Source organism: Xenopus laevis, chromosome 8S (genome assembly GCF_017654675.1).
Source record: "Xenopus laevis strain J_2021 chromosome 8S, Xenopus_laevis_v10.1, whole genome shotgun sequence".
NCBI classification, from domain to species: Eukaryota; Metazoa; Chordata; class Amphibia; order Anura; family Pipidae; genus Xenopus; species Xenopus laevis.
In genome coordinates, this window is record NC_054386.1 from 88632968 (window position 1) to 88657101 (window position 24134).

At 41.4% G+C, this 24134-nt stretch overlaps 1 protein-coding gene across 7 annotated transcripts in view; it reads left to right on the forward strand.

Annotated features, from left to right (window-relative positions):
- pak6.S (p21 protein (Cdc42/Rac)-activated kinase 6 S homeolog) overlaps positions 1-24134 on the forward strand; it is an 82445-nt gene that overhangs the window by 36834 nt on the left and 21477 nt on the right. For all 7 annotated transcript variants that reach the window (XM_041575393.1, XM_041575394.1, XM_041575396.1 and 4 more), the window contains 2 exons: positions 12050-12271; positions 14702-15310. In XM_041575393.1, the coding sequence (XP_041431327.1) occupies positions 12068-12271; positions 14702-15310 (813 nt within the window). In that variant the 5' untranslated portion in view covers positions 12050-12067. The remainder of the gene's footprint in view (positions 1-12049; positions 12272-14701; positions 15311-24134) is intronic.

The window sequence follows — 24134 nt, forward strand, 5'->3', positions numbered from 1 at the left end:
AAGTTTTTTTTAACTTATAAGGGGGCCCCTGCCACCAATGTTTTTAAAAAAAAAAAAAAAAAAATTTAATTTTTTTTTTGGGGCCCCAATTTTTTATAAGGGGGCCCTGACCATCAATAGCTTTTTACAACTTGTGTGGGGGGGGGTTTACTTTTTTAGCGCTGATGTCTGTGTGGTCTTTTAACTGCGATGTGGAGTAGGCGGGATATGGGGTGGAGCTTGGTCGTCAGTGTGGGCGGGGCCCAGGGGGGCCCCAAAGATTTTGTTGTACAGGGCCCCGTGATTTCTAATGGCGGCCCTGGTTCTCAGTATGTACCACAGGAACATAGAAAATTAAAGACACATTCCTTGAGCTGCCTGCTGCACTCTATAGACTTTTACTTTAAAGGAGAACTTAAGCTTAACTAAAGAAGTAGCTAGAAATTTTGTAAGTTATGTTTGGGGCTTCTGTACCAGCCTAATGCACCCACAGTCCTTTAGCAGTAAAGATCTGTGTCTCCAAAGATGCCCCAGTAGCTCCCCATCTTCTTTTCTGCTGATTCACTGCACATGCTCTGTGCTGCTGTCACTTACTGAGCTTAGGGAGCCACTCACAATATACAGTACACATAGAATAGAAATGTCACAATATAAGGCTGATTAGTAATTAATACAGATAATTACTACATGGCAGCACAGAAACCAGTGCAATTAGCATCAGAATTTAATAATCAGCAAACCTGTAGCATCAGCTTATATTACAGGGGAAGCTCATTTTCTGCTGGATAATTAGTGACGAGCCCTAAGCTTAGCTTCTCAACAGCTGCTCAGAGCCCACTGAGCATGTGAGTGTCACAGACACTTTCCAAGATGGTGACCCCCTGTGACAAGTTTGAAGTCCTGGATCATTGCTGCTATTGACAAGCTGAAACTTTAAGCTGGTGCAATAAATTCACTATATAAAATTGGCATTTTTACCCATATTCATTTTAAGAGTTTAGTTCTCCTTTAAGGCTCCCCAAATCAGTTTCCACTGCACCGCATTCAGACACGGGATACAGTATTTAAAGATGAAAGCGCCTGAGCCTCGCGTTTATGGAGGGTATCTTCTAAGTCTAAAATAAGATTTTTTCCAATGGTATAATTAAAATCTTGATTGTTTTAATTAAAGTATATTTATAACAACGCAAGGGACTCCGCCAAGAATAATAAAGTATTTTTATGGAGCTGGAGTTTTAAAATCTCTGCCAGAACATTCCATTGCATTTTTGCTACTTGAATACAAAGGTGTTATTCAGCGTCACAAACGTGGTTTATAATCTAGGTCTATGGAAAGTGTGCACACTGACAGGTAGTATTTGAAGATACTGGCATTATGTATTCTACATTTCGATTGCTCTTCTCTGCACAACTGGATTCATGGCAAGAGAAGGGGTTAAACCCGCTATTTCCCAGTAGAAGGAAGTAATGGTGCAGCTCCGTGCCACCACAATCTATAATTCATTGTACAGGGCTGATCTTCTCAAGGTCAAATCCACAGGATCTCTGCTCTGCTTCTTCACATTGAGATGCTGATTGGTTCCCATGGAAATAGTGCTCGGTGGGCGCTGAACAGATGCTTCACATCCTTATTAAAGCCAAGGCTGAATGGGCTTCTGGAATCTGAGGGGTTACACTACACAGCCCCTCACTTGTGCTTGAGAGTCTCTCAATGAGCCTGCTGTTACCTAGAAATGACACATTTTTGACTAATGAACACGGCTGAATAAAAAGGAGGCACTGGGAGAAAGTGTTGGATCATACGAAGAAGCATGTGCATCTCCCTGAAAAAATTTGGCAAATTATACAGAATGCAGCTGCCACAATAAAAGGACACCATAACCATAAGGGCTGCTGTTTTCAAGGTCTTTAGTCCTTACATGAAAATAACATAAAAGGGTGTGCTGGGAGAAACACAGTGGGATGAGCAACTAATGCATGTGATTTCATTTAATGATGAGATAATGGTTGGTTTTTATAGAATACACTTAAATGGGAAAATCTCCTGGGGTGGTGACCCTATAGTAATATATGATAATATATGATGAAAACTGGGAGAGCGTGTGATGCAGTTGCTTTGTTTGGTGCCATTTGTTTGTTTATTATGTCCCTGGTTTGTGGCCGAAAAAAAAGGTTTTTTGAGAAGTGGGCTAAGGCAGCACCAAATCCAGGATTCAAATCAGAACTTGGTTGAGTCCAAACCATTCATTTCATGTGATGTAAAGGAGACCTATAGGTGACATATGATTTAAAGGAAACGTATAAGTGAAGACCCCCATAATATTGTAGGCAATAATGAATAATATATGGTGTTGGTTTCATTCTGGGTTCAGTTGAGGTCAGGGTTCTGTGCAGGCCAATCAAAGTTCTTCCACTCCTATATTACCAAACCCATTCTGCATGTACCTCATGCAGAGTACACAGACACCCACCTACATCAGTTCTGCTTGCCTCTCCCAGCCCCAGTGAGCTGGGCTATCAGCACCAGCAGAACCTGAATTGGGATTGCATGCAAGCAGTAAGAGCAATAAGGAATCCAGAGAAAGTTCTGATAATTAAGAGACGCATATATAGCAAACTTGATTATTACATTGAAACTTATTGTGAATTGAAAGTTACATAGTTACATGGTCAGGGTTGGACTGGCTTGGCGAGACACCGGGAAAAAACCTGTTGGGCCCCGGCCCTCATGGGCCCCCGCCGAGCCAGGCCCCCTCTCCTGATCTCCTGGCCCTACAAAAAAACAATACGCAGCACCGTGCATTGCTCCGTTTGCGCATGCAAGGCATCGCAGTAGGGGGTCCCCCCAGTCCGACCCTGCACATAGTTAAACTGAGTTGAACAAAGACCAAAGTCAACCAAGTTCGACCCCTCCACATGGAACCCAGCATCCATACACACACCCCTCCATACACTCACATAAATTATATACACCCATATCAATACTAACTATAGATTTTAGTATCACAATAGCCTTTGATATTATGCCTATCCAATAAATCAGCCACTTTTAAAAGCATTAACTGAATCAGCATCACAACATCACCCGGCAGTGCATTCCACAACCTCACTGTCCTGACTGTGAAGATCCCCCTACGTTGCTTCAAATGAATGTTTTCTTCCTCTAGTCTGAAGGGGAGGCCTTTGGTGCGGTGATCCACTTTATGGGTAAAAAGGTCCCCTGCTATTTGTCTATAATGTCCTCTAATGTACTTGTAAAGTGTAATCATGTCCCCTCGCAAAAGTCTTTTTACCAGAGAAAACAACCCCAACCTTGACAGTCTACCCTCATAATTTAAGTCTTCCCTCCCTCTAACCAGTTTAGTTGCACTTAGTCTCTGCACTTTCTCCAGCTCATTTATATCCCTCTTAAGGACTGGAGTCCAAAACTGCACTGCATACTCCAGATGAGGCCTCACCAGTGACCTATAAAGAGGCAGAATTATGTTTTCATCCCTAGAGTTTTTGCCCTTTTTTATGCAAGACAGAACTTTATTTGCTTTAGTAGCCACAGAATGACACTGCCTGGAATTAGACAATGTGTTATCTACAAAAACCCCTAGATCCTTTTCATTTAAGGAAACTCCTAACACACTGCCATTTAGTGTATAACATGCATTTATATTATTTCTGCCAAAGTGCATAACCTGCATTTATCAACATTGAACTTCATTTTCCAGTTTGCTGCCCAGTTTTCTAATTTAGTCAAATCACTCTGCAAAGTGGCAGCATCCTGCATGGAACCTATAGTTCTGCACAATTTAGTATCATCTGCAAAAATAGAAACAGCTTAATGCAGTGACTGACACAATGTTACGTTTGCCCATAGCGCCATTTCTCCTTATGGGTGATTTTAATTCGATAGCTGATGCTGCACTGGACAAACTGCATCCTCCCCGTGTTTTCTCAGGGCATTTCACCAGGTGGGTCTCCTCCATTAGTTTGGTGGATCTATGGAGAGTGCGTAATCCTGCGATCAAACAGTTTACGTGTTACTCCCCTGGCTCCAACAGCATGTCAAGAATAGATCTAGCTCTGGGTTGTCCTGAGATGAATAAATGGGTTAAAAAGGTTGAGATACTTACAAGGGGCATCTCAGATCACTCCCCCCTGTTACTTACTTTTACGTACTCACAAGCTCCCGTGGATAGAATATGGCGGCTGAGCCCCTATTGGGCAAAACATACTCATTTAAATGAAATCATTGCTACTAGTATATCGAATTTTTTGGCTGTGAATGGTGACGAAACCCCCCCAAATGTAAAATGGGATGCTTTCAAAGCCTATATTAGGGGTGAATTTATTAGCAATATTGCAGCCCTCACGAAAATAGCACAAGCGGATATAGCCCAAAAAACTGAAACGGCTCAGGTTAATGAAGCGTCCTATGTCAATTATCCTACAAACCAATCGTTTCAGAAATGGCAGGCTAGTCTGAATGCCTTGAAAATTGCCCAAGTGGAGCTTACAAAAAAACATATGCTATATCAGAAAGGTAATATCTTTGAGCATGGGGATAAAAATGGGAAGCTACTTGCACTGATAGCGAGAGAGGACACATCCAACATGGTAATACCAGCTGTACGGCTATCAGATGGTACGGTAGTGTCTTCAGTTGAAGAAGTAAATCAGAGATTTATGGACTTCTATGCTGACTTATATAGCCCCAAAATAAACACCACCCCAGAAGAAATCAGAGAGTATTTACGTGACTTGTCTATACCTAATTTGACTGAGCAACTTTCTTTGGAGCTAGCTGGTAACATCACGCTAACAGAGGTTGAGATGGCCATAGCTTCATTTCCAGCCGGAAAAACTCCGGGTACTGATGGATTACCAATGGAGTGGTACAAGCAGCATGTAAAGCTGCTTGCACCTATCCTGACGGATTTATACAATGGGGTACAAAAAGGGGCTCCGTTGCCAACCTCGATGAGGGAATCTTTGATAATCTTATTGTTAAAACCTGGTAAGGACCCGTTAGAATGTAATTCATACAGGCCCATTGCACTCCTTAATGCAGATGCAAAAATCTTAGCGAAAGTCCTGGCAACACGCTTGGCGCCCATCCTCTCTGCCCTAATTTCCTCTGATCAGACAGGTTTTATGCCTGGCCGTTCCACGGATATAAACATCAGAAGACTGTTCACAAATATTTCCATTACACACGATAACTCAGGCAGTCGACTGATTGCCTCTTTAGATAACGAAAAGGCCTTTGATTCCGTTGAATGGGAATATCTGTGGGCCACGTTGGGTAGGGTTGGCATCCCCTCTTCGTACATTGGCTGGATTAGAGCCTTATATCACTTACCTGTGGCAAAAATCCGTACCAATAATAAATTGTCCACTCCATTCCCGATCCTTAGAGGTACTAGACAGGGCTGTCCTCTTTCTCCGCTATTGTTTGCACTAGCCATGGAACCTATGGCCTGCCGGATCAGGTCCTCCCAGGTAATTGAAGGGCTGAAACTTGGGGATCTATCTGAGGTCATTTCAATGTATGCGGATGACACTCTATTGTATTTACCAAACCCTCACCTGGCATTGTCAACAGCTCTAGCCATAATAAACGACCATACTAACTATTCTGGACTCAGGATTAACTGGTCTAAGTCTGTACTCTTTCCTGTAGACCCTCTCCCTCCGGGTACTCCCCAAAGGACTCTGGGACTTAACTGGGTGTCCACCTTTAAATATCTTGGGATTTGGATTCATGCTGATCTAACTAAATTCACGGAACTTAATATTCTGCCTCAAATAAGATTCATGGAACAGAAAAGGCATGCATGGGCGAATTTGCCGCTGTCTCTAATTGGCAGAATAAATCTACTCAAAATGGTGATATTGCCGAAATTAACTTATATATTTCGACAATCTCCCATGAGAATTCCACACACGATCTTCTCTAAATTGAAAAGCCTCTCGCTTATGATGTACTGGAACAATACTATCCCCAGATTATCTCTTTCCACTTTACAACTTCCAACCCGACAGGGAGGTTTAGCAGCCCCCAATCTTTTCCTTTATTACTTGGCAACACAGTTGGTGGTTGTGAGGAATTGGGCCATTTCTGATGACTCAAATGCGTCCGTCATCCTTGAAGCTAAACTGGCAGGGTCCTTTGAAGGTTTAAAGAATCTACCGTATCGTGGTGCCTCTTACAATATTGCGATCTCCCCCCTGATGAAAGAAACCATAAAGGCCTGGCAGCTGGTTCTTCGATATTTTCCTAAACTTCAACATCAATGCTCTAGCTTTACCCCACTATGGTGTAACCCCTATTTAAAGCAGCTAGAGTTAATTCCAGACCCTCAGCTTTGGGCTAGATATAACATAAAATACCTGTCTAATGTCATAGTAGATGGTAAACTTCTTGGTTTTCCAGCTCTGAAGGAAACTTATGCCTTGCCGAATAATATGTTTTTCAGATATCTGCAATTAAGACATGCTTTTATAGCTCAGTTTCGGAGTGAATCTGTAGACATTACACTGACTGGCTTGGAGACTGGGATACATAAGCAGGTGTTAGGCAAGCCATTATCATATTTTTATGCACAATTGCAGGATGCTAGGAGTGTCCCACTTAATAAACTTCGAACAAAATGGCAAAGTGACATCCCTGAGCTAACACAGGAAAACTGGGATGAATCCCTTAATTTCATCTTTGAGGGAGTGATTAGCAGTAAAGACAGAATGACACAAATCAATTACCTGCATAGAGTGTACTTTACCCCACATCGTCTGCATACAATAAATCCGGCCCTTAGCTCGGAGTGCCCCAGATGTCAGCACTCGCCTGCGGATTTTTTCCATATGGTGTGGGTCTGCCCTGTGATCAAAACGTACTGGAGGGCAGTTGTGCAACTCATTACAGCAAAAACTGATATCTTTGTTCCATTTGAGCCCAGAGTACTTTTATTGAGTCAGGTAGAAGATGTATCTCCGAGGAGGGCACACTGTTCACTAATCTCTATACTCTGTATGTATGCTAAAAAATTGATTGCGCTAAACTGGAAATCTAGGGGGGACCCAGGGTTCATGACTGGGAGCAGATAGTGGACAAATCTTTACCAATGTACAAACTTACATATATGAAAAGGGGCTGCCCTGAGAAATTTGATAAGGTGTGGGGTTTGTGGATTGAACAGGACCCTGAGCTAGTCCCACCTTGACTCACTAACTGAACACACTGTGTTACCAATGTCCTCTGCCTGTATAATAAAATCCAGGGGCAGCTGACAATGTCACGGGACCGACTGCTGACTTACTATTTTTTCATTGGGGGAAAATTAACAAGTATTGTGGATATTATCACGTGACTATCGGGTGGGTTAGGAACAGATTTATATTGTTTTAACGGTGACAAGTTTTGAAGGAATAAAGGTTGTTGTAAGGTTATGGATACACTGAGATTACCTAGGAATGCTGAGATAGAACTGTAGTATAATGACATTCAAGGTTATGTTAAGGATCCGAAGAATCTCACAGACACCATGTTTTTGCTTTTGTTGTTTAAGTTTTATTTTAAAACAAAAATGTTTACATGATACAAATAGTATGGAACAATCATTGTATTTATGTCTGATGTGTTCACTGACTGTACAATAAGTTTCAATAAAAAAAATTGTTAAAAAAAAAAAAAATAGAAACAGTACTTTCAATGGCCACCTCCAGGTCATTAATAAACAAGTTGAAAAGCAAGGGACCTAGTACAGAGCCCTGCGGTACTCCACTAACAACACTGGTCCAATTAGAAAATGTTCCATTTACCACCACTCTTTGTAGTCTATCTTTTAGCCAGTTCTTTATCCAGGTACAAATAATATGTTCCAGGCCAACATTCCTTAATTTAACTAGTAACCTTCTGTGTGCCACTGTATCAAATGCTTTAGCAAAGTCTAAGTAGATCACATCCACTGCCATCTGAGAATCAAGGTCCCTGCTCACCTTCTCATAAAAGGAAATTAAATTAGTTTGGCAAGATCTATTACGCATAAAACCACGCTAGCACAAACTCATATTATTATGATTTGCAATAAAGTTAGACTTTGGATGCCCTTTTAAGCGAACATTTAATTAAAATTGTAACAAAACATAAATAGAAATTAAATGACTAAAGTCTTTATTGTGGTGTAACTATGTTTTTCAAGATTAATTAACTTAATTGTTAAGGAAGATTGTGGCCCTAAGTATACTTTAATTAAGGAAGCATGGGAAAGGTTGCCTAACCGGACCATTGATATTTAAATTACAGACCCGGTGTGGCATTTTGTTTGAGAAACTGTCCTCCTCTTTGGCCTTGCTGGAGGCTCCAGATAGTACCTGCTAGGCCTGTTTCATTTGAAGGAAAGCAATATTGTAATAACTTTAGAGGCTGGACAACAATGGACAGGCTGGAAGATCTTATTGCTTTGCTGTAGATGTGCCAAAAATATTGTTGCTTCTGCCCTGATGACTATTGAGGACCATTGTTTTGTGATGTGTCATATCAAACTGTAAACTCATCCTGATTGGCTGCGAGATAAAAAAAAGACCTAAAACAGACTTTTAAGTATGTGACTGGTTTATGTCAAACACCTGTCTCTTTAACCTCAACTTTACTGCTGAAATATAATTATAGTTATTTTCTGGTATATATTTTTTTATCACAAGGTAAAGAGTGAGATTGATAATTACATGGATCACCCTGTTCAGTAGGATTTTTGTATGGGGCTAGTCAGTAGGCTTTTTCCTTTAAAGGAGAAGGAAAGCTCCAAGACAGTTTTTTTGCCTACAGATTAGCCACAATAGTGCAAGCTAGAATGCTATATTTATTCTGCAGAATGCTTTACCATACCTGAGTAAACAGCTCTAGACACTGTCTCTGTTTGTTTAGGCTAGAAGCTGCTGTATAAGCTTGGTGTGACATCACTTCCTGCCTGAGTATCTCCCTGCTCACTTTCAGCTCTGAGCTCAGATTACAGCAGGGATGGGAGGAGGGAGGGGGAGAGGAGCAAACTGAGCATGCTCAAGCCCTAGCCCTGGAGGTTTATACTGAAAACAGGAAGTCTGATACAGAAGCCCATGAGTACACAATAGAAGGAAAGAAATGTGGTGTTTCTTTTGACAGAGGACTCAGAGCAGCATTACTTTGAACGTTTACTGGTGTATTTATATAGATCTTTCTGATAAAGCTTACTTCATTATAGCCTTTCCTTCTCCTTTAATGTTATCCTTTCGGGGACAGTTCTAAGTATTGCCGCATGGTGTGAAGTATAACAGTGAGACACATTAACAGCTGTAATCATATATTATATATCACATGTTGCACAATTTAGGTCAGCAATCACACATTTAGCACTTGTTAAGATTTTAAACCAAGACTTGCATATAATGAAAAAATATCCTTGTGTTAACTATCTGCCTATAATAACCAATGGTTATTTAAAAAGATTTGCTGATGAGTGAGTGTGTACAACGTGACAGTATAGCGCCACACACAGCTGCTAAATACCTTCTTTATTTATGTTAGATTCCCTACACCTATGTCCCAAAGTAAACTATACAGAGTGGTGTTTGTCTTGTACTTGTGCTTTTAAATATATACGCCGCTGTTCTTAATTCATATCCCTATTTAGTTTCCATGTTATAATATGTGATGCTCATTTTTCATGATCGCATGAAATCACACAGAATACCAATGCAATATTGTTGCCTTTGCCTCATTTATGTCATTATAATGAAAAATCATATAGTTCTGACTGCTGAAACAGTGTAGCAAACGCCACCTGATTAACTTACATTGGAAATTTGCTTAGAATTATATTTTCTTTATTGTAGGCAAAATTTTATTATTGGGTTTACAACCCTTGAAATGTACGGACAGTTTAACTATAAAGGATCATTTGCCTTTCTGCTGGAACAGAAATAAGATTTCAGCACAAAGGTGACTAATTAATGACAAGATTTGGAAAGTGCTGTTGTGCACCTTCATGGACTGCCTGCAGCCAATAATGGAAGGGTTATAGACGAGTCATAGAGTCATCACATGCTCATAATAAAAACAATCTATTGTCATTCGGCATTTGCCAGGGGCATTTGCTGTACTTCCCAGTGAATCATACCCATATGATCAGAGATCTAATCCTCTGTCATGGTCTCAGCTCATCTGTCTCATTGAAGAGGACACTGCTTTCTCTTTCTGCGCTTGTGGGACAGATTTGGGTGCTTTGCCCAATAATTCTTTCTCGTGGGAACTAAGGTTACAGGAAGTGTGTCTGTTATTGTAATGGGAATCAGCTATCAACACAGCCTGTTTGTGCTGCACCGGAACCCTACCTAAGAAACTGTTGATAAGCGCTATTATGTATTAATGCAGGGATGAATGGCTTTTTGTTCAACTACAACTGCCAGCAACTATTTAGGACAACCCAAATGTATTGTTTACTAGAATAAACCATAGGATAGAAATAAAATCGTTCAGTCATTTGCCAGTGACTTGATTGGCAATGGAATGTGCTATGTGCTGAGGGTCACCCAGGGCCGGAGTTAAGGGTAGGCAGAAGAGACACCTACCTAGGGCTCAATGATGGGGGGAGCCTGGCAGGTACCTTTTAAAGGATCTCCTGCCTACCCCTAGTCCATGCTTGCTTGCTCCCTCTGCAGCTCTCCCCTCATCACCGCCCCCACCCCTGTGCAAACTTGAGGGGAGCAAGTTGAACAGCCGGGTTGCCTAGTGCTCCTGGAAAGCTTACCCCCTCTACTGTCCAGACCAGGGATTATTCCCAGTGATATTCCTGGATGCAAGGTGGCTTCTGTTCCTGTTATAATAAGGGTAATGGCACAAGGAATGCTTTGTCACCCACAAAAAATATACACTATCACGGGTGACAAAGTGTTCCTTGTTTCCCACCAGCTACCATTCAAATCTCTCTTGGTGAAACACATGCAGCAATTCGGCTTTCTGAAGTTGCCCAAAGTTTCCTTGCAAGGTTATTGTAAGGAGTTTAATTGATACACGTGGGTAAATGAAAAATATAGAGTGGCCCTAAAAATGCACGAAAAATATAAATAGATGCCAACTGCATATAGTCTCTGGTCTTGAGGTTGTTGCCCCTCTAAATGACCCATGCAGGGTTGTAAATAAAGAGGAAGCAGACCCTGCAAGGAGGCCCAGGAGTGTAGAGTGAAGCCATAATTCATGAGAAATGTCAATATATCTTGGTAGAAAAAGGCATTACCATTATTTTGCAGCAGTAGTGTAACTCGATCTTACTGGGCCCTACAGCCAATTTAATTCAGGGCCATAAAACATTGTGCTAGCAACCAACCCCCCATGAACATGTACCTGGTGCTCCTTAGATTGCAGCTGGGCAGTGTGCTGCCCCTAAAATCCTGCTGCCCTAGGCCTGGCACTTCAGGTCTGCCCAAGGCATAATGAAATTCCTCATTAATTAGGGCCTCACTGGGCGCTCTGCACTCCTGGGCCCCCCTGCAACTGGGTCTGCTTCTTCTTTAGTTGTGCCTCTGTTTTGCAGCCCTTATTTGAATTTGCTATGGGGCCCAGTAACATCTAGTTACACTGCTGCCTTTACAGCCATGTTTTTCAGCTGACCAACTAGACAGAAGAATTTTCCTCCATTATCTCTGTTAATAATATTGGCATCTAGTATGATATTTACCAGTGAGCTTTGTAAAATACTAGATATATGGTAGCCCTAGTCAGAAATAATTTCTGGTGTCTACACTCACTCATATAACCCATATTTAATAGGGGCTCTTAATAACAGAAGTCTTGTTATAACCTCAACCATTCCTTTCATGCAGTTATTGTACTGATGAGCAACACTGAGAACAGTACAATGCACAGCCTTCTAAGAAGAGAAGCCTAGAATTAAATGCCTGTGATAATATATACTTATAGTATATATAATATATATATATGTATAATATATAATAGGGTAATAATTATAATAGTAATAACAGAGTTCGTTTTTTATTTCACATGAGCTTGGCGCTGTCAGTCATTCTTTTCTCTGAAACTTTCTAGACATTAAAGTCTGGCATCATGTTCCGCAAAAAGAAGAAGAAACGTCCCGAGATCTCTGCTCCTCTGAATTTTCAGCATCGGGTGCATACGTCGTTTGATGCCAAAGAGGGCAAGTTTGTGGGGTTGCCACTGCAATGGCAGAATATCCTGGATACCTTGAGGCGCCCCAAGCCTGTTGTAGATCCTTCAAGGATCACCCCAGTACAGCTCAAGCCTATGAAAGTAAGTGACTGCTTATTTTTACATGTAAAACTGATAACTGGTACCCTATCCATCTTGTTATGAAGTGTTGTACAAAATATGTCTCCTATAATAATAGTCTTTTTCTACACCAAAAGTATTGCATACCAAGGATTCCCAGCTATCCATGGATTGGAGTTTTCTTGTAAGATTACACATGGCAGGATTGTTCCTTCACCAAAATAAATTAATCTGATTGAATGACTGGTTTATAGCTATATATATGTATTTACCGTCAATACTGACGTTGTTGCCATCTTCTCCAGCTTCTTTCACCTTCTCTTTGCTCTGGTCCAGGCAGGCACATGTGCAGTAGAATAAAAACTGAATTTAAACACAAAAAGTCAACCTTTTCACTTTACTTTGCATGCACCTGCCTGGGCCCAGAGGAAAGAAGACATAAGAGGAAAAAAATGGCACCAAATGAGCTTCTCAGAAATACCCCAGGCTGCTGCAGTTTTCTGTTAATAGGTGCACCGGCCTGGGATAACAGTTAAATGATTATAATCACTGGGGGGTACCTAACATTTTGCCACCCCCCTACAGTAAAAAAAAGGTATCGGGGTATTGGCACACAATAAATATTCACTACTGCGGGCAACAAAACATTCAATCACCAGCAGTGAAACATTCGCAGAGCATCAACTTTCCGAAGTCCCCCCAAAGTTTCCTCACAATGAACTTTGCTGCATATGTTTACCACCAGCGATTTGATTGTTAGCCAGTGGAAAGGAAACGAGGGGGTGTCTTGGTATTGTGACGCAATAAACGCACCAGGCGTATGACCCCGGTTTAACTCGCTGTGTGTGCTAGCCTGCTTTTCTTGATTAATCGTTATTTTGGGGGTGCCGTCTCCCTAAGGCTTCTAAGCACCAAGCTTAGCACTACCAAAGGGCCTGAGTGTGCACGTGACCTTCCTTGTATTGGTCTTGGAACCTCCTTTAACAAGCGTTTTCTTTTGTATGAAAGAATGATTGTAACACAGTCATTTTAGAATTCAAAATAAACACATAACGATCATCTTCAAACCTTTTTTTCAAATAATTCTACTCATGGGCTGATTTATGAACCCAGAGTAATGATTTGTTTTAGATTTAAAAATGTATTTTTTGCACTGAAACAAATTTTGTCCGAATTCTTTCTCCATGCATGCAACATGCTTGGGTTGCTTGGTTTCTGACAGGGAATAGTGTTAGATCCCACAGTTGTTTTGTGTTGTCTAAGAGACAGGTGTTTGTGATGGGTGGGTGTGCCAAGAGATGGCTTGTGACTGTCCTATATCAATAGTGGACCAATTAAATTGACTCCTAGACTCAAGGTGTAAACACCTGTGTCTCCAAGGGCAGCAAGCAGATGTCACTGAGGGATTATAAAAGTCTTAGAAGTTTTGACATTGAGTAGGCTTGGGGTTGCATATTGCCTTGTACTGCTTTTAACCTAAGGCTCTGGAAGTTTATTTCTGCCCAGAAAGCAAAAGCTAGGTGAACGATACAACCTGTAGATCAAGTTTTCTGCACACATTAGTAGCGCCTAATAAATTTGCTTAGTCCATTTATTTTCTCATTAGGGAACAGAGCAACATTTAAAGGGTGTAGTCTTCTCCATCAGGGGAGTTGCCACTTGACATAGATTTATTTTATTTACCTGGCCCTGGACATATTATTCTTCCATATATATTGTAGATCACATTTATGCTAACTAACCAAGGACAATACTAATTTCTAATGGAATTTAGCCCTAACGGTGCTAAAGTTAAAGGGCAACTCCACACAAACATAAACTTAAGCTTTTTGAAAAGTAAAAATAATTTCAAGCAATTTTGCAATATAAATCAGTTAAAAAAATATGTAGACTTTTCAAGATTTTTAATGGTTTCTGACAGCTCCCTAAGCCTAGCCCTTTGCTCTTCTGCTGATCTGTCTGACTACTTTGCTGAGCTGTCTGACTACTGTTACTTTGTATCAACAGCCGGCTGTCCTCAGCCTGCATCCTCCAAACCCCACAATTCCCTGCACATGTGATTTCAATAAGGAACGGAACATCACAGTGCAATGCATTGTGGGTTATGTAGTTCCTGCATGCTGTCTGTAAGCTGTGGAGAAGTTGATACAATTTGTAACATCAGTGTTTAGTCCCTTCTTCCCTGCCAGGATTTCAAATGATGCAGAAAAAGAAGAACTGTTAAACAGCTGGATTTCATCATAGAAAATGGCATTTATTCATACTTTTTGAAGAAACAGGTAACTGTGATGGGTATATTAGGGGTTTCTGTGTTATGTGGGTCTCTTTATCAAATTTTAGTTTGGAAGCCTGAGTTCCCCTTTATAAGGGTTTGTGAGGCTCCTTCTGTTTGTTCACGTCAATGAATCAGACCACTTTTTATGTACAATAATGATGATCTGTTCTTTTCAGACTGTTGTGCGGGGCAGCACCATTGGTTTGGAAGGTTACATTTCCGGGTTATTGCATGATATTGAGAAGCTCTCTGTCATCAGCTCCAACACTCTGAGGGGAAGCCCTTTGGCTAGAAGGAGAGCTCAGTCTTTGGGGGTTTTGGGTGAAGAGAAACCCTTGAATGGACCCTTTCAAATCCCGGAACAAATCCCCTTGGATAAATATGGGAACTATATTAATTGTAATGGAGGATCAAAGGCAAGCAGGAGGCAGACGATGTTTCCCGACTATAGACCAGTGGGGGATAACTACTGCAAACCCAATGGATCTGTATTTAAAGCAAAGTCCCTGGATCCTGGTGATTTTCAGGACACTGTGGACCATATGGCACTTTCCATTCCGTCTCCTGCCAGCTTGCAAAAGGCCCACATTGCATCAAGGAGCTTTGACGAGGAAATCCCCACATCTAGACCATTATCCCAGGTAGTCCCAGTAACCCCGCAGGAGGAGGACACGGCGACAAACAAGACAGAAAGCGCGACAAAACATAAACTGTTCCATAGTGTGTTTGTCCCCTCCAGCAGGGGCCACAGTGTGGAGCTACTTGAACCCGCACAGCAGATAAAGGTACAATTGTTCCCTCTCCTGTTTTACTGGTATATAATGGAGTCTACTGTCTCATTCATGATGGCTTCAAAGAGAAATTAGATATTAAGATGATTAATGGCTTGTTTTTCTCTGTTAAGGTTCTTCATATACATATACTTACAAGTATAATTTAGCATTTTAGAAATGCAGGAAACCAAATAAGCAGACAGACAGAGCTGCATAAGCTAATATGATGGGACAAGACCATATTCCATGATCTTATAAAAGGCCAAGTTCCTTCAGCCGTGTGCATTTACTGTATATGGTCATGGAACTTGGTGACTTAATATATCCTTAAATTTTACAATATTAAGTACATTTTTCACTGTATAATACACAAGTTACAGTGAGTCATGTGATAAAAGTGACATAACTATTATCACTGTGGAATATTCTGTGGTTGTGCAATGCAGCCAATATAGAATGTCATTATTTCCCATACACCATGGTTTGTTTTCCTTTGAATCAGTATCAAGACGTTATTTTTTCAACAAAATATTTAGCTTCTGCTAGCAACAGCAGTTTTCTTTAGGAATACCAATTAATTTGTGACATTGTCCATTCACAGTAACCAGGGCCGAGACTACAGGTAGGCAGCACAGACATGTTCCTAGGACTCAACTGTGGGGGTTCTAGGACCCTAGGCATGTATCATTGCTACCTTCTCTAACTCTGTGTATCCAGACTATGGGTGAGCAGGTGATTGGGGTTAGACATGATGGGGAAGAGGTGGTGAGTGGAGAAAAGTTGGGTTTTGGGTTTGGGGTATTGTAGTGATGGATAGAACTTTGCCTTGGGCAACCGTCAGCTTTTAGGCCCAGGCAATAACTTAACATTGTGCTCAAGAAGTCACATGGAACTTCAGCTTTGCTATAAGTGAGCAGAAACCAAAGCTTTATAATTTATAATACAAATAACTGAGGAAGGAAACATTCTCCTTGTACATCATGAACCCTGGGGTGGATTTCATTGTTGAATACTATGTTTTGCTGTGGGTTAGATTGGTTACACCAGCTGCCTCCCTTCCCTCCAGTTCTTTTTCACCAACCACACAAATAAAAGGATTCTTGGCCCAACTCTTTTTCCCTCCTCACTGCCACCCACCACTACTAAATTCTAGGAGCTATTCTCAATCACTGGCAGCTTTGGTAGCTTATTGTTATGAAAGCACAGCTCTGAAACTGGCTTGCATTATAAGTTGTACCATAGGCCTTATATACTAATAGGCAAAAGAGCTAGGTGCAAAAAAATTCAATACAATTTGTAGGGAGTATGACTGTGAGGCTGAACTGTAAAATGAAGTTTGACTGTGAGGCTGAACTCTAGGTTAAAGTGTGACTGTGAGGCTGAACTGTAGATCCAAGTGTGACTGTCAGGCTGAACTTTAGGTTCAAATATCACTCTGAGGCTGAACTGAAGGTCCAGGTGTGACTGTGAGGCTGAACTATAAAGTGCCCAGTAGAGTGGAACTAATTAGTGATGGGTGAATTTATTTGGCAGGTGCGAATTTCTGCATTTCGGCGCAGACGAATAAATTCGCAAAATTGCTGGCGACAGTTTCAACGCTGGTAACAATTTAAAACACGGCCATTAACTTTAATGCAATTGGACAAGATAGGTGTCGGAATTGGCGCTGGCAGGACAAATTCGCCCATCCCTAGCACTAATGAGAGCACATGCCAAAAAGGAACCATTGCAAGTGAAATGGAAGGGTAACCTAAGCATGTGCTGCAGAGTTGCAACAGGTCTAGTTAGAACAAGTCCTAGTTCCTGTGACTATGTTTATTAATGATTCCACTGACTGACATGTTTATGTAGGAGAGGTTAGAGGTTTATTCTTGCACTGAATTCCTTTGTAAGAACATTCCTTTCTCTTATTCTTGTCACGCGCCATATTACAACTGTAACTGTGTCATTAAGATGCATCTAGCACATCAATCCGTATGGGTGGGAGGGCTATAACCCAAACACTGCAAAGTGACAGCAAGCAGTCAATATAGTCAATATAGTCAGTATATTTCTTATAGTCATAGCTACTCCTGTACAACCAGCAACATTCACTAGTGCTTCTGGACGCCTGGCTAAAGAGACATTTATGAGAATGGCTCCGCCCTCACATAATAAGACCATTGGGGCTTTTTTTGCTTGTTTTGTAAGACAATTGTGGGTCTATGTCAGTATTTATACTGTATTATAATCCATTGAGTTTATCTAGTATAGGTAAATTTAAAAACAACTGGACTTGCTGAGTAATCAATGAAGACATCTGAAGAAATTCACAGAGGTGTAGATTCTGTGTAGTTACTGTGATAGGATTATCCAATGTGTCATGCAACTCCTAGATACAGGTGTTACTTGTGAGAGTTGCATGAATGGACGTGGGAAGTGTTCTGAAACCGCCGGGGTACAGATGTTAGAACAGCATTGTATGTAGCAGATAGGTGGTGTCGAAGGCCCCCGCCTCTGTTCAGGGATGGTCTCTCCACCTTGACATGAATCGCCTCTTTCACGCCTCATTCAAACCAGCGGTCTTCTTTATCCAAGATTTTGACCTTGCTATCTTCAAAGGAGTGTCCCTTGTCTTTTAGGTGTAGAAAGACAGCTGAGTTTTGCCCTGTAGAGTTCGAACTCCTGTGCTTGTGAACTTGATGTTATTGTCCACTGAGTCAGTGTCAGACTGGGACACCACGGGCCCACCTAAGAACCTTAGACCAGAGGCCCATCCAAAAACCTTAGACCAGGGGCCCACACTCAGTACTATTTTCTTCCTCTCCTCACTCAACCTCTATTCTTCTTATCTCTATTATTTACATATTTAGCTTAATAGAAATAGGCAATGGCCATGAAATAGGCCAAATGTTTAACAGCATGAGGGCCCACCGGGAATTTTCCTGGTATCCCGGTGGGCCAGTCCGACACTGCACTGAGTTAATGTGTTCTGTAAAGGCCGCCACTTCATTGGATCTGATTTTAACCCAAGCGTCATCCCCATACCTGAACCAGTGACTTGGTGTAGTTCCCTGGAAAGTAAGTAAGGCCCTCCTTTCCACCTCCTCCATGTACAGGTTTGCTACAATAGGAGAGACTGGAGAACCCATTGCACAGCCATGTTTCTGTCTATAAAAAAGGTTCTTGTACTTGAAGTATGTGGTGTTAAGGCACAAATCTAGCAACATATATACTTGGTTGGGACTGAGCTTTGTTCTGCTGCTGAAGATGTTATCTTGTTACAGTCGATTTTTTACAGTCTCAATTGCCTCTACATGTGAACAATGAAGTGACATCATATGATACCATTGTTTCTCCTTCCTCTAGTGTAACACCGTGAATCTTGGTTACAAACTCTTTGGCATTCTGGATATGATGCACTTTATTGCCTACCAACGGGGCTAAGATGTTAGCCAAGAATTTTGAGATGCTATATGTTACTGAATTTATGCTGCTGATAATAGGTCTTAGTGGGGCTCCTTCTTTGTGTATCTTGGTGAGTCTGTATAAGCATGGTGTGGCTTCTCTTGGGTACAGGCGGTGGTATAAAGCTCAATCAATGGCTTTCTCCTTTTCAAGTTGTTGTAGGCAACCTGTTACCTTTTTCTTGTAACCGCTGGTTGGGTCTTTCCTTAAAGGGATCCTGTCATCGGAAAACATGTTTTTTTCAAAATGCACCAGTTAATAGTGCTACTCCAGCAGACTTCTGCACTGAAATCCATTTCTCAAAAGAGCAAACAGATTTTTTTATATTTAATTTTGAAATCTGACATGGGGCTAGACATTTTGTCAATTTCCCAGGTGCCCCCAGTCATGTGACTTGTGCCTGCATTTTAGGAGAGAAATGCTTTCTGGCAGGCTGCTGTTTTTCCTTCTCAATTTAACTGAATGTGTCTCAGTGAGACATGGGTTTTTACTATTGAGTGTTGTTCTTAGATCTACCAGGCAGCTGTTATCTTGTGTTAGGGAGCTGCTATCTGGTTACCTTCCCATTGTTCTTTTGTTTGGCTGCTGGGGGAAAGGGAGGGGGTGATATCACTCCAACTTCCAGTACAGCAGTAAAGAGTGACTGAAGTTTATCAGAGCACAAGTCACATGACTTGGGGCAGCTGGGAAATTGACAAAATGTCTAGCCCCATGTCAGATTTCAAAATGTAATATAAAAAAATCTGTTTGCTCTTTTGAGAAAAAATTTTTTTTCCCATGACAGTATCCCTTTAGGAGTTCATATGTATTGTTATCACTGAGTAGATGGTTGAGCGCTCTCTTGTGTAGTAAGGTTATAGGGAGGTGTTCTGGCACTTGACAAAGCAGCTGACACTTTTAGCCAGAGTTGTTCTGCTTCTTCTTTTTTCAAGTGATTATTTTGTGATAGCAGATTCTGTGGCTGTGATGAGTTCAACTACTGGGATGTGTTGTGGTGTCACTGAATAGTTTAGTAATTCAACTTTGGCTCCCGCACACCCTCTGCTAATTAGTAGAACGATACCTGGTGCACAAAGGTAGAGGATCGGCCGCCTCACAAGCAGTCTTAGCAAAAAGAATCCAAAGGCACACAGGATCAATGCAAGCAAGCTGCCTTGCGTGTTTATTGCGAAATGCAACGTTTCGGGGCCACGCCCCTTTCTCAAGCATTTCGCAATAAACACGCAAGGCAGCTTGCTTGCATTGATCCTGTGTGCCTTTGGATTCTTTTTGCTAAGACTGCATAGTTTAGTCCCTTAGCTAGTACGTCCTTTTCCTGCTGAGTTAGTACCCTATCTGATAGGTTCCTAACCCACGTGTCTTTGGTGTTCTTTGGTGTCTCATCTTTCTGCCTCCAGATTAGTTCTTCAGTCCTTTTCTAACTGCTGCTTCGTGACAGTAATGTGGTGAATTTGCTTATTTGCAATCTGTGCACGTTCAACAAACACAACCACCCTTTCCAGAGTTCCATCAGGCAGTTCTTTTGCCAGACTCATTTTCAGATGTTCAACTTTCTGCTTAAGGGCATGAATGGTAAAGTTGATCTGTCTGACCCGTTCATTTAGTAGATGTTTTTGGGCTTTTTGTAGAATCTTGTTGGCTCTGTGACTTTTTACGGTGGAACCCAGGCGTAGGCTACAATGGGTGAGTCCCTGATGTCGGCATCTGAGATTAAAGCGTAGATGGTTTCGATAGTCCGCCACTTTTCTTGCTGTTCTTTCACATTCCCGAACCAGTTTTAGAGTATTCTCTCCAAAATGAATGGCAATATGACTATGAAGATTTTCATACATCCAGGTCATGGTATATCTAGTATAGGTAAATCTAAAAACAACTGGACTTGCTGAGTAATCAATGAAGACGTTTCACTAGTCATCCGAGCAGCTTCTTCAGTTCAACTGACTGGTGTGGGAAGTTCTCAGCATATAAACTCTTCCACTTCCCACATCAGTCAGTTGAACTGAAGAAGCTGCTCGGATGACTAGTGAAACTTCATAGATTACTCAGCAAGTCCAGTTGTTTTTAGGTTTACCTATACTAGATATACCATGACCTGGATGAATGAAAATCTTCATAGTCATAATCCATTGAAAGTGCACTATATGTTCCTAGGCAATGTATTTTTTGCTAAAGACTTTGTGTATCCCTGTCTGCACCATCAGTTCTATGATTTAAGGCATTTAAAGGGATAGTTTACATTACTATGTCATAGAATCATCCATTCTTAGCCACTTTCTAACTGCTCTTCATTTTTTAAAAATAATTTTTAATATTTATGTTTAATTATTTGCTCCGTGCTACAACTTTATTGTTATTATTGTTACTATTCATTACTTACCTTTCTGTTGAGGCCCTCTCCAATTTGCCTTGCAGTTTCTCATTCAAGCCATTTGCCTGTTTCCTAGTGTAAATTGAACCCTAGCAACCAGATAAATGCTGACAGACTAAATAATTCAAAAACTACAAAAAAATGAAGACCAACTGCATACATACATTCCATCTCACTGTCTCCACCATCCATACTAAAAAGTAATTTAAAGGTGAACTACCCCTTTAACCAGAAGTAATACAAGCTAGTGATGCACAAGTCAAAACAGTTTTCAGCTGCACCCGATCCTCTTACATGTAAACCCATTGGGTTCCAGACCAATCTGCACATCACTAATGGAAACCTGTTATCAAGGAAGAAAATACTAGGGGAAAATGACAATGACCAGGGTGTGTTAGTGGCAAGCACATTGAGGCAAACAGGATATATAATAAGGATATATAATATATATATATTAACCTTTTTACCCTATTAATTAACATTGTGATCATAAAAATACCGGCCAGGTAGCAGCCCTATATGTACCTGAGAGGAGTAAGTTCAACTAGGCTCCACTTTCCCAGTTACCAGTCCGGACAGGCCAGCAGGTGTCTCTTGGTTTCATTCCTTTCCAGTCCACACAGGTAAAGAACCATCACAGTTTCACAGATATTTCCCTTCTGGAAGAAGAGATAAAAAATGAAAGCCTTAAACGTCAGATTTCTTTTGCACGTGGCATTGCTCAGTCGCTGGAATGTACAAGTCTGAGCAACAAATATCCATCTTCAGCTGTCATAAAGTAGTGTAGTATCTCCCCGTAGTAAGTGCCCTGTCTGGACTACACCCTTTATACTCACTAGCATACATACAACCTGGTACCTATTCATGATGCCCCAGTATTATTCTCATCCCTCCTGGCATACCTTCTGCCCAACCTGCTGTGAAATGGCAATGGTATTTTCATTATTATTATTGTTATCCTTTTTTGCAGCACTTTATGGAGGTGGTGCACCATCAGGGTCGGACTGGGAGGCGTGGGGCCCACCGGGGCTACTGCCCCAGGGCCCCCCTCCGGCCGCCGCTGCCGCTCCGGAGTGCTGCAGGGGGCTAGTGCGCATGCGCGTGGTGCTGCGTATGTGTGCACGCGCACGGCACTACCTTTGTGCGCATTCTATTCTATCGCAACCCCGAACAAAGTGGGGTTGCGCCGTCCCACTAAGTAGCGGATCTGGGCCGGCGGGGCCCACAAGAGCCCGGGGTTTTTCCCGGTGTCCCGCCGGCCCAGTCCAACACTGTGCACCATTGCTTCATTGGGACATTGAGGTCCTAATTTCAGTTCCATCCTAGGCACTATTGGCAAGAGTTCACCATATGATTGCATGGGTTTCCTCTGGGTAAAAAACTTATAGGAAGGTTCATTACCCATTACTAATAAAATTTACCATAGTGTGCAGATTAGATTAAATGGTTTCGTTGCATGCAAGCTGATTGAATATTTCCATATGTATAACCCTAACCTGAAACCTTTCCTCCTACAAAAAAACACTCGGTCTCTCTAGGACAGGGTCCCCAAACTTTTTTTTACCTGTGAGCCACATTTAAATATAAAAATAGTTGGGGAGCGAATCAAGCATGAAAATGTTCATGGGGTACTCAATAAGGGCTGTGATTGGTTGTTTGGTATCCCCAAGTAGACTGACAGCCTACAGGAGGCTCTGTTTGGCAGTACACCTGGTTTTTCTACAACCAAAACTTGCCTCCAAGCCAGGAATTCAAAAAGAAGCACCACTGGGAGTTGGTGAGAAACATGTTGCTTACAAGCCACTGGTTGGGGATCACTGAACTAGAGGTGCATATTTACTAGGGACAGAATTTATTATATGTCTACCCAAGTTTTCAGCTTTAATTTGTGCTATTACCAATGGTTGTAAATCCCTTCAGCTTCAGCATATCTCATTTCTATACAATCACAATGGCTTATTACTTATAATGACAGGATCTGAGAAATTTGTTTAGAGGTTATTCAGCAGAATTTATTTTCTAATTGTAACAGTGCATTGTGTGGTTTAGGCAGGGTTCAAACACTGAGTCAGTAGAAACTGACAGCAAAAAAAGCATAAAACAATATTTGCTATAATTCTTCACTGACATTATGTTACCTAGGGAAAAAGAATGTGTACTTTATGATATTCTAAAGTCAGTTTACAGTCTCTTTGGGTGCCCTGCAGGGTCCCTTTTTGGCTGCAGCCGGATATGCAGGTGGCAGCCGAGACAGTTAATGTGAAATGCTCCAGGTGACATTCCCCTTGCCGCACTCGTTTGTCTCTCTGAGAATTCCAAGAGGCCGGTAATATCTGATTGGCTGCTATGGTTACTGCCCAAGTGCACAGTTGCCCACTGTTGTTAAATGAGACTTGTGTTTAAACATGCTCTTTCCATAATAAGTTATCTGTAGTGGCGTAACTACCTATCAGTAGACCCCAGGGTGGGCTGTAACATGATGTGAAGGGGGCCTGGGAAAATTAAATTACACCATTGTGTTCTCTAGAATGTCTTAGTTGGCCACTGCTACTGATACGTGGCTGTGCAGTGCCAACACTGGTCTCACTTACCAATCCAGTTCTTCAAATGCTATGCCTATTGCAGCTGGCAGCTAGCTACATCAAACTGCCACTCTGGTCACCAGAAGGACCACACCTAGTAGCAACCTGTTTTGTAGCTGCCTTTCAATTTAATAGAGAAGTGATGAGGGCTATCTGACCAAATAATAGCCACATACCTAAACACACCTAGGATGAAAAAGACCATAGCTAGTTAGCTTGCTAATTACAGGGCCACTGATTAAAACAGCATATTATATTACTTTTAGATTTGAAACTGAAGAAGCATTAGACACATTAAGGCAGTAAGATTTCCTATAATTTCCTATAATGTAGGGTTCAGTTGCATTTGTTGATGGGTCTGGGTTAGGTCTGGTGGCACATTCTCCTATTCAATAGTAAGTTTAACACCACCCCTCTCTTCTTCCTATCCTAATTGTGC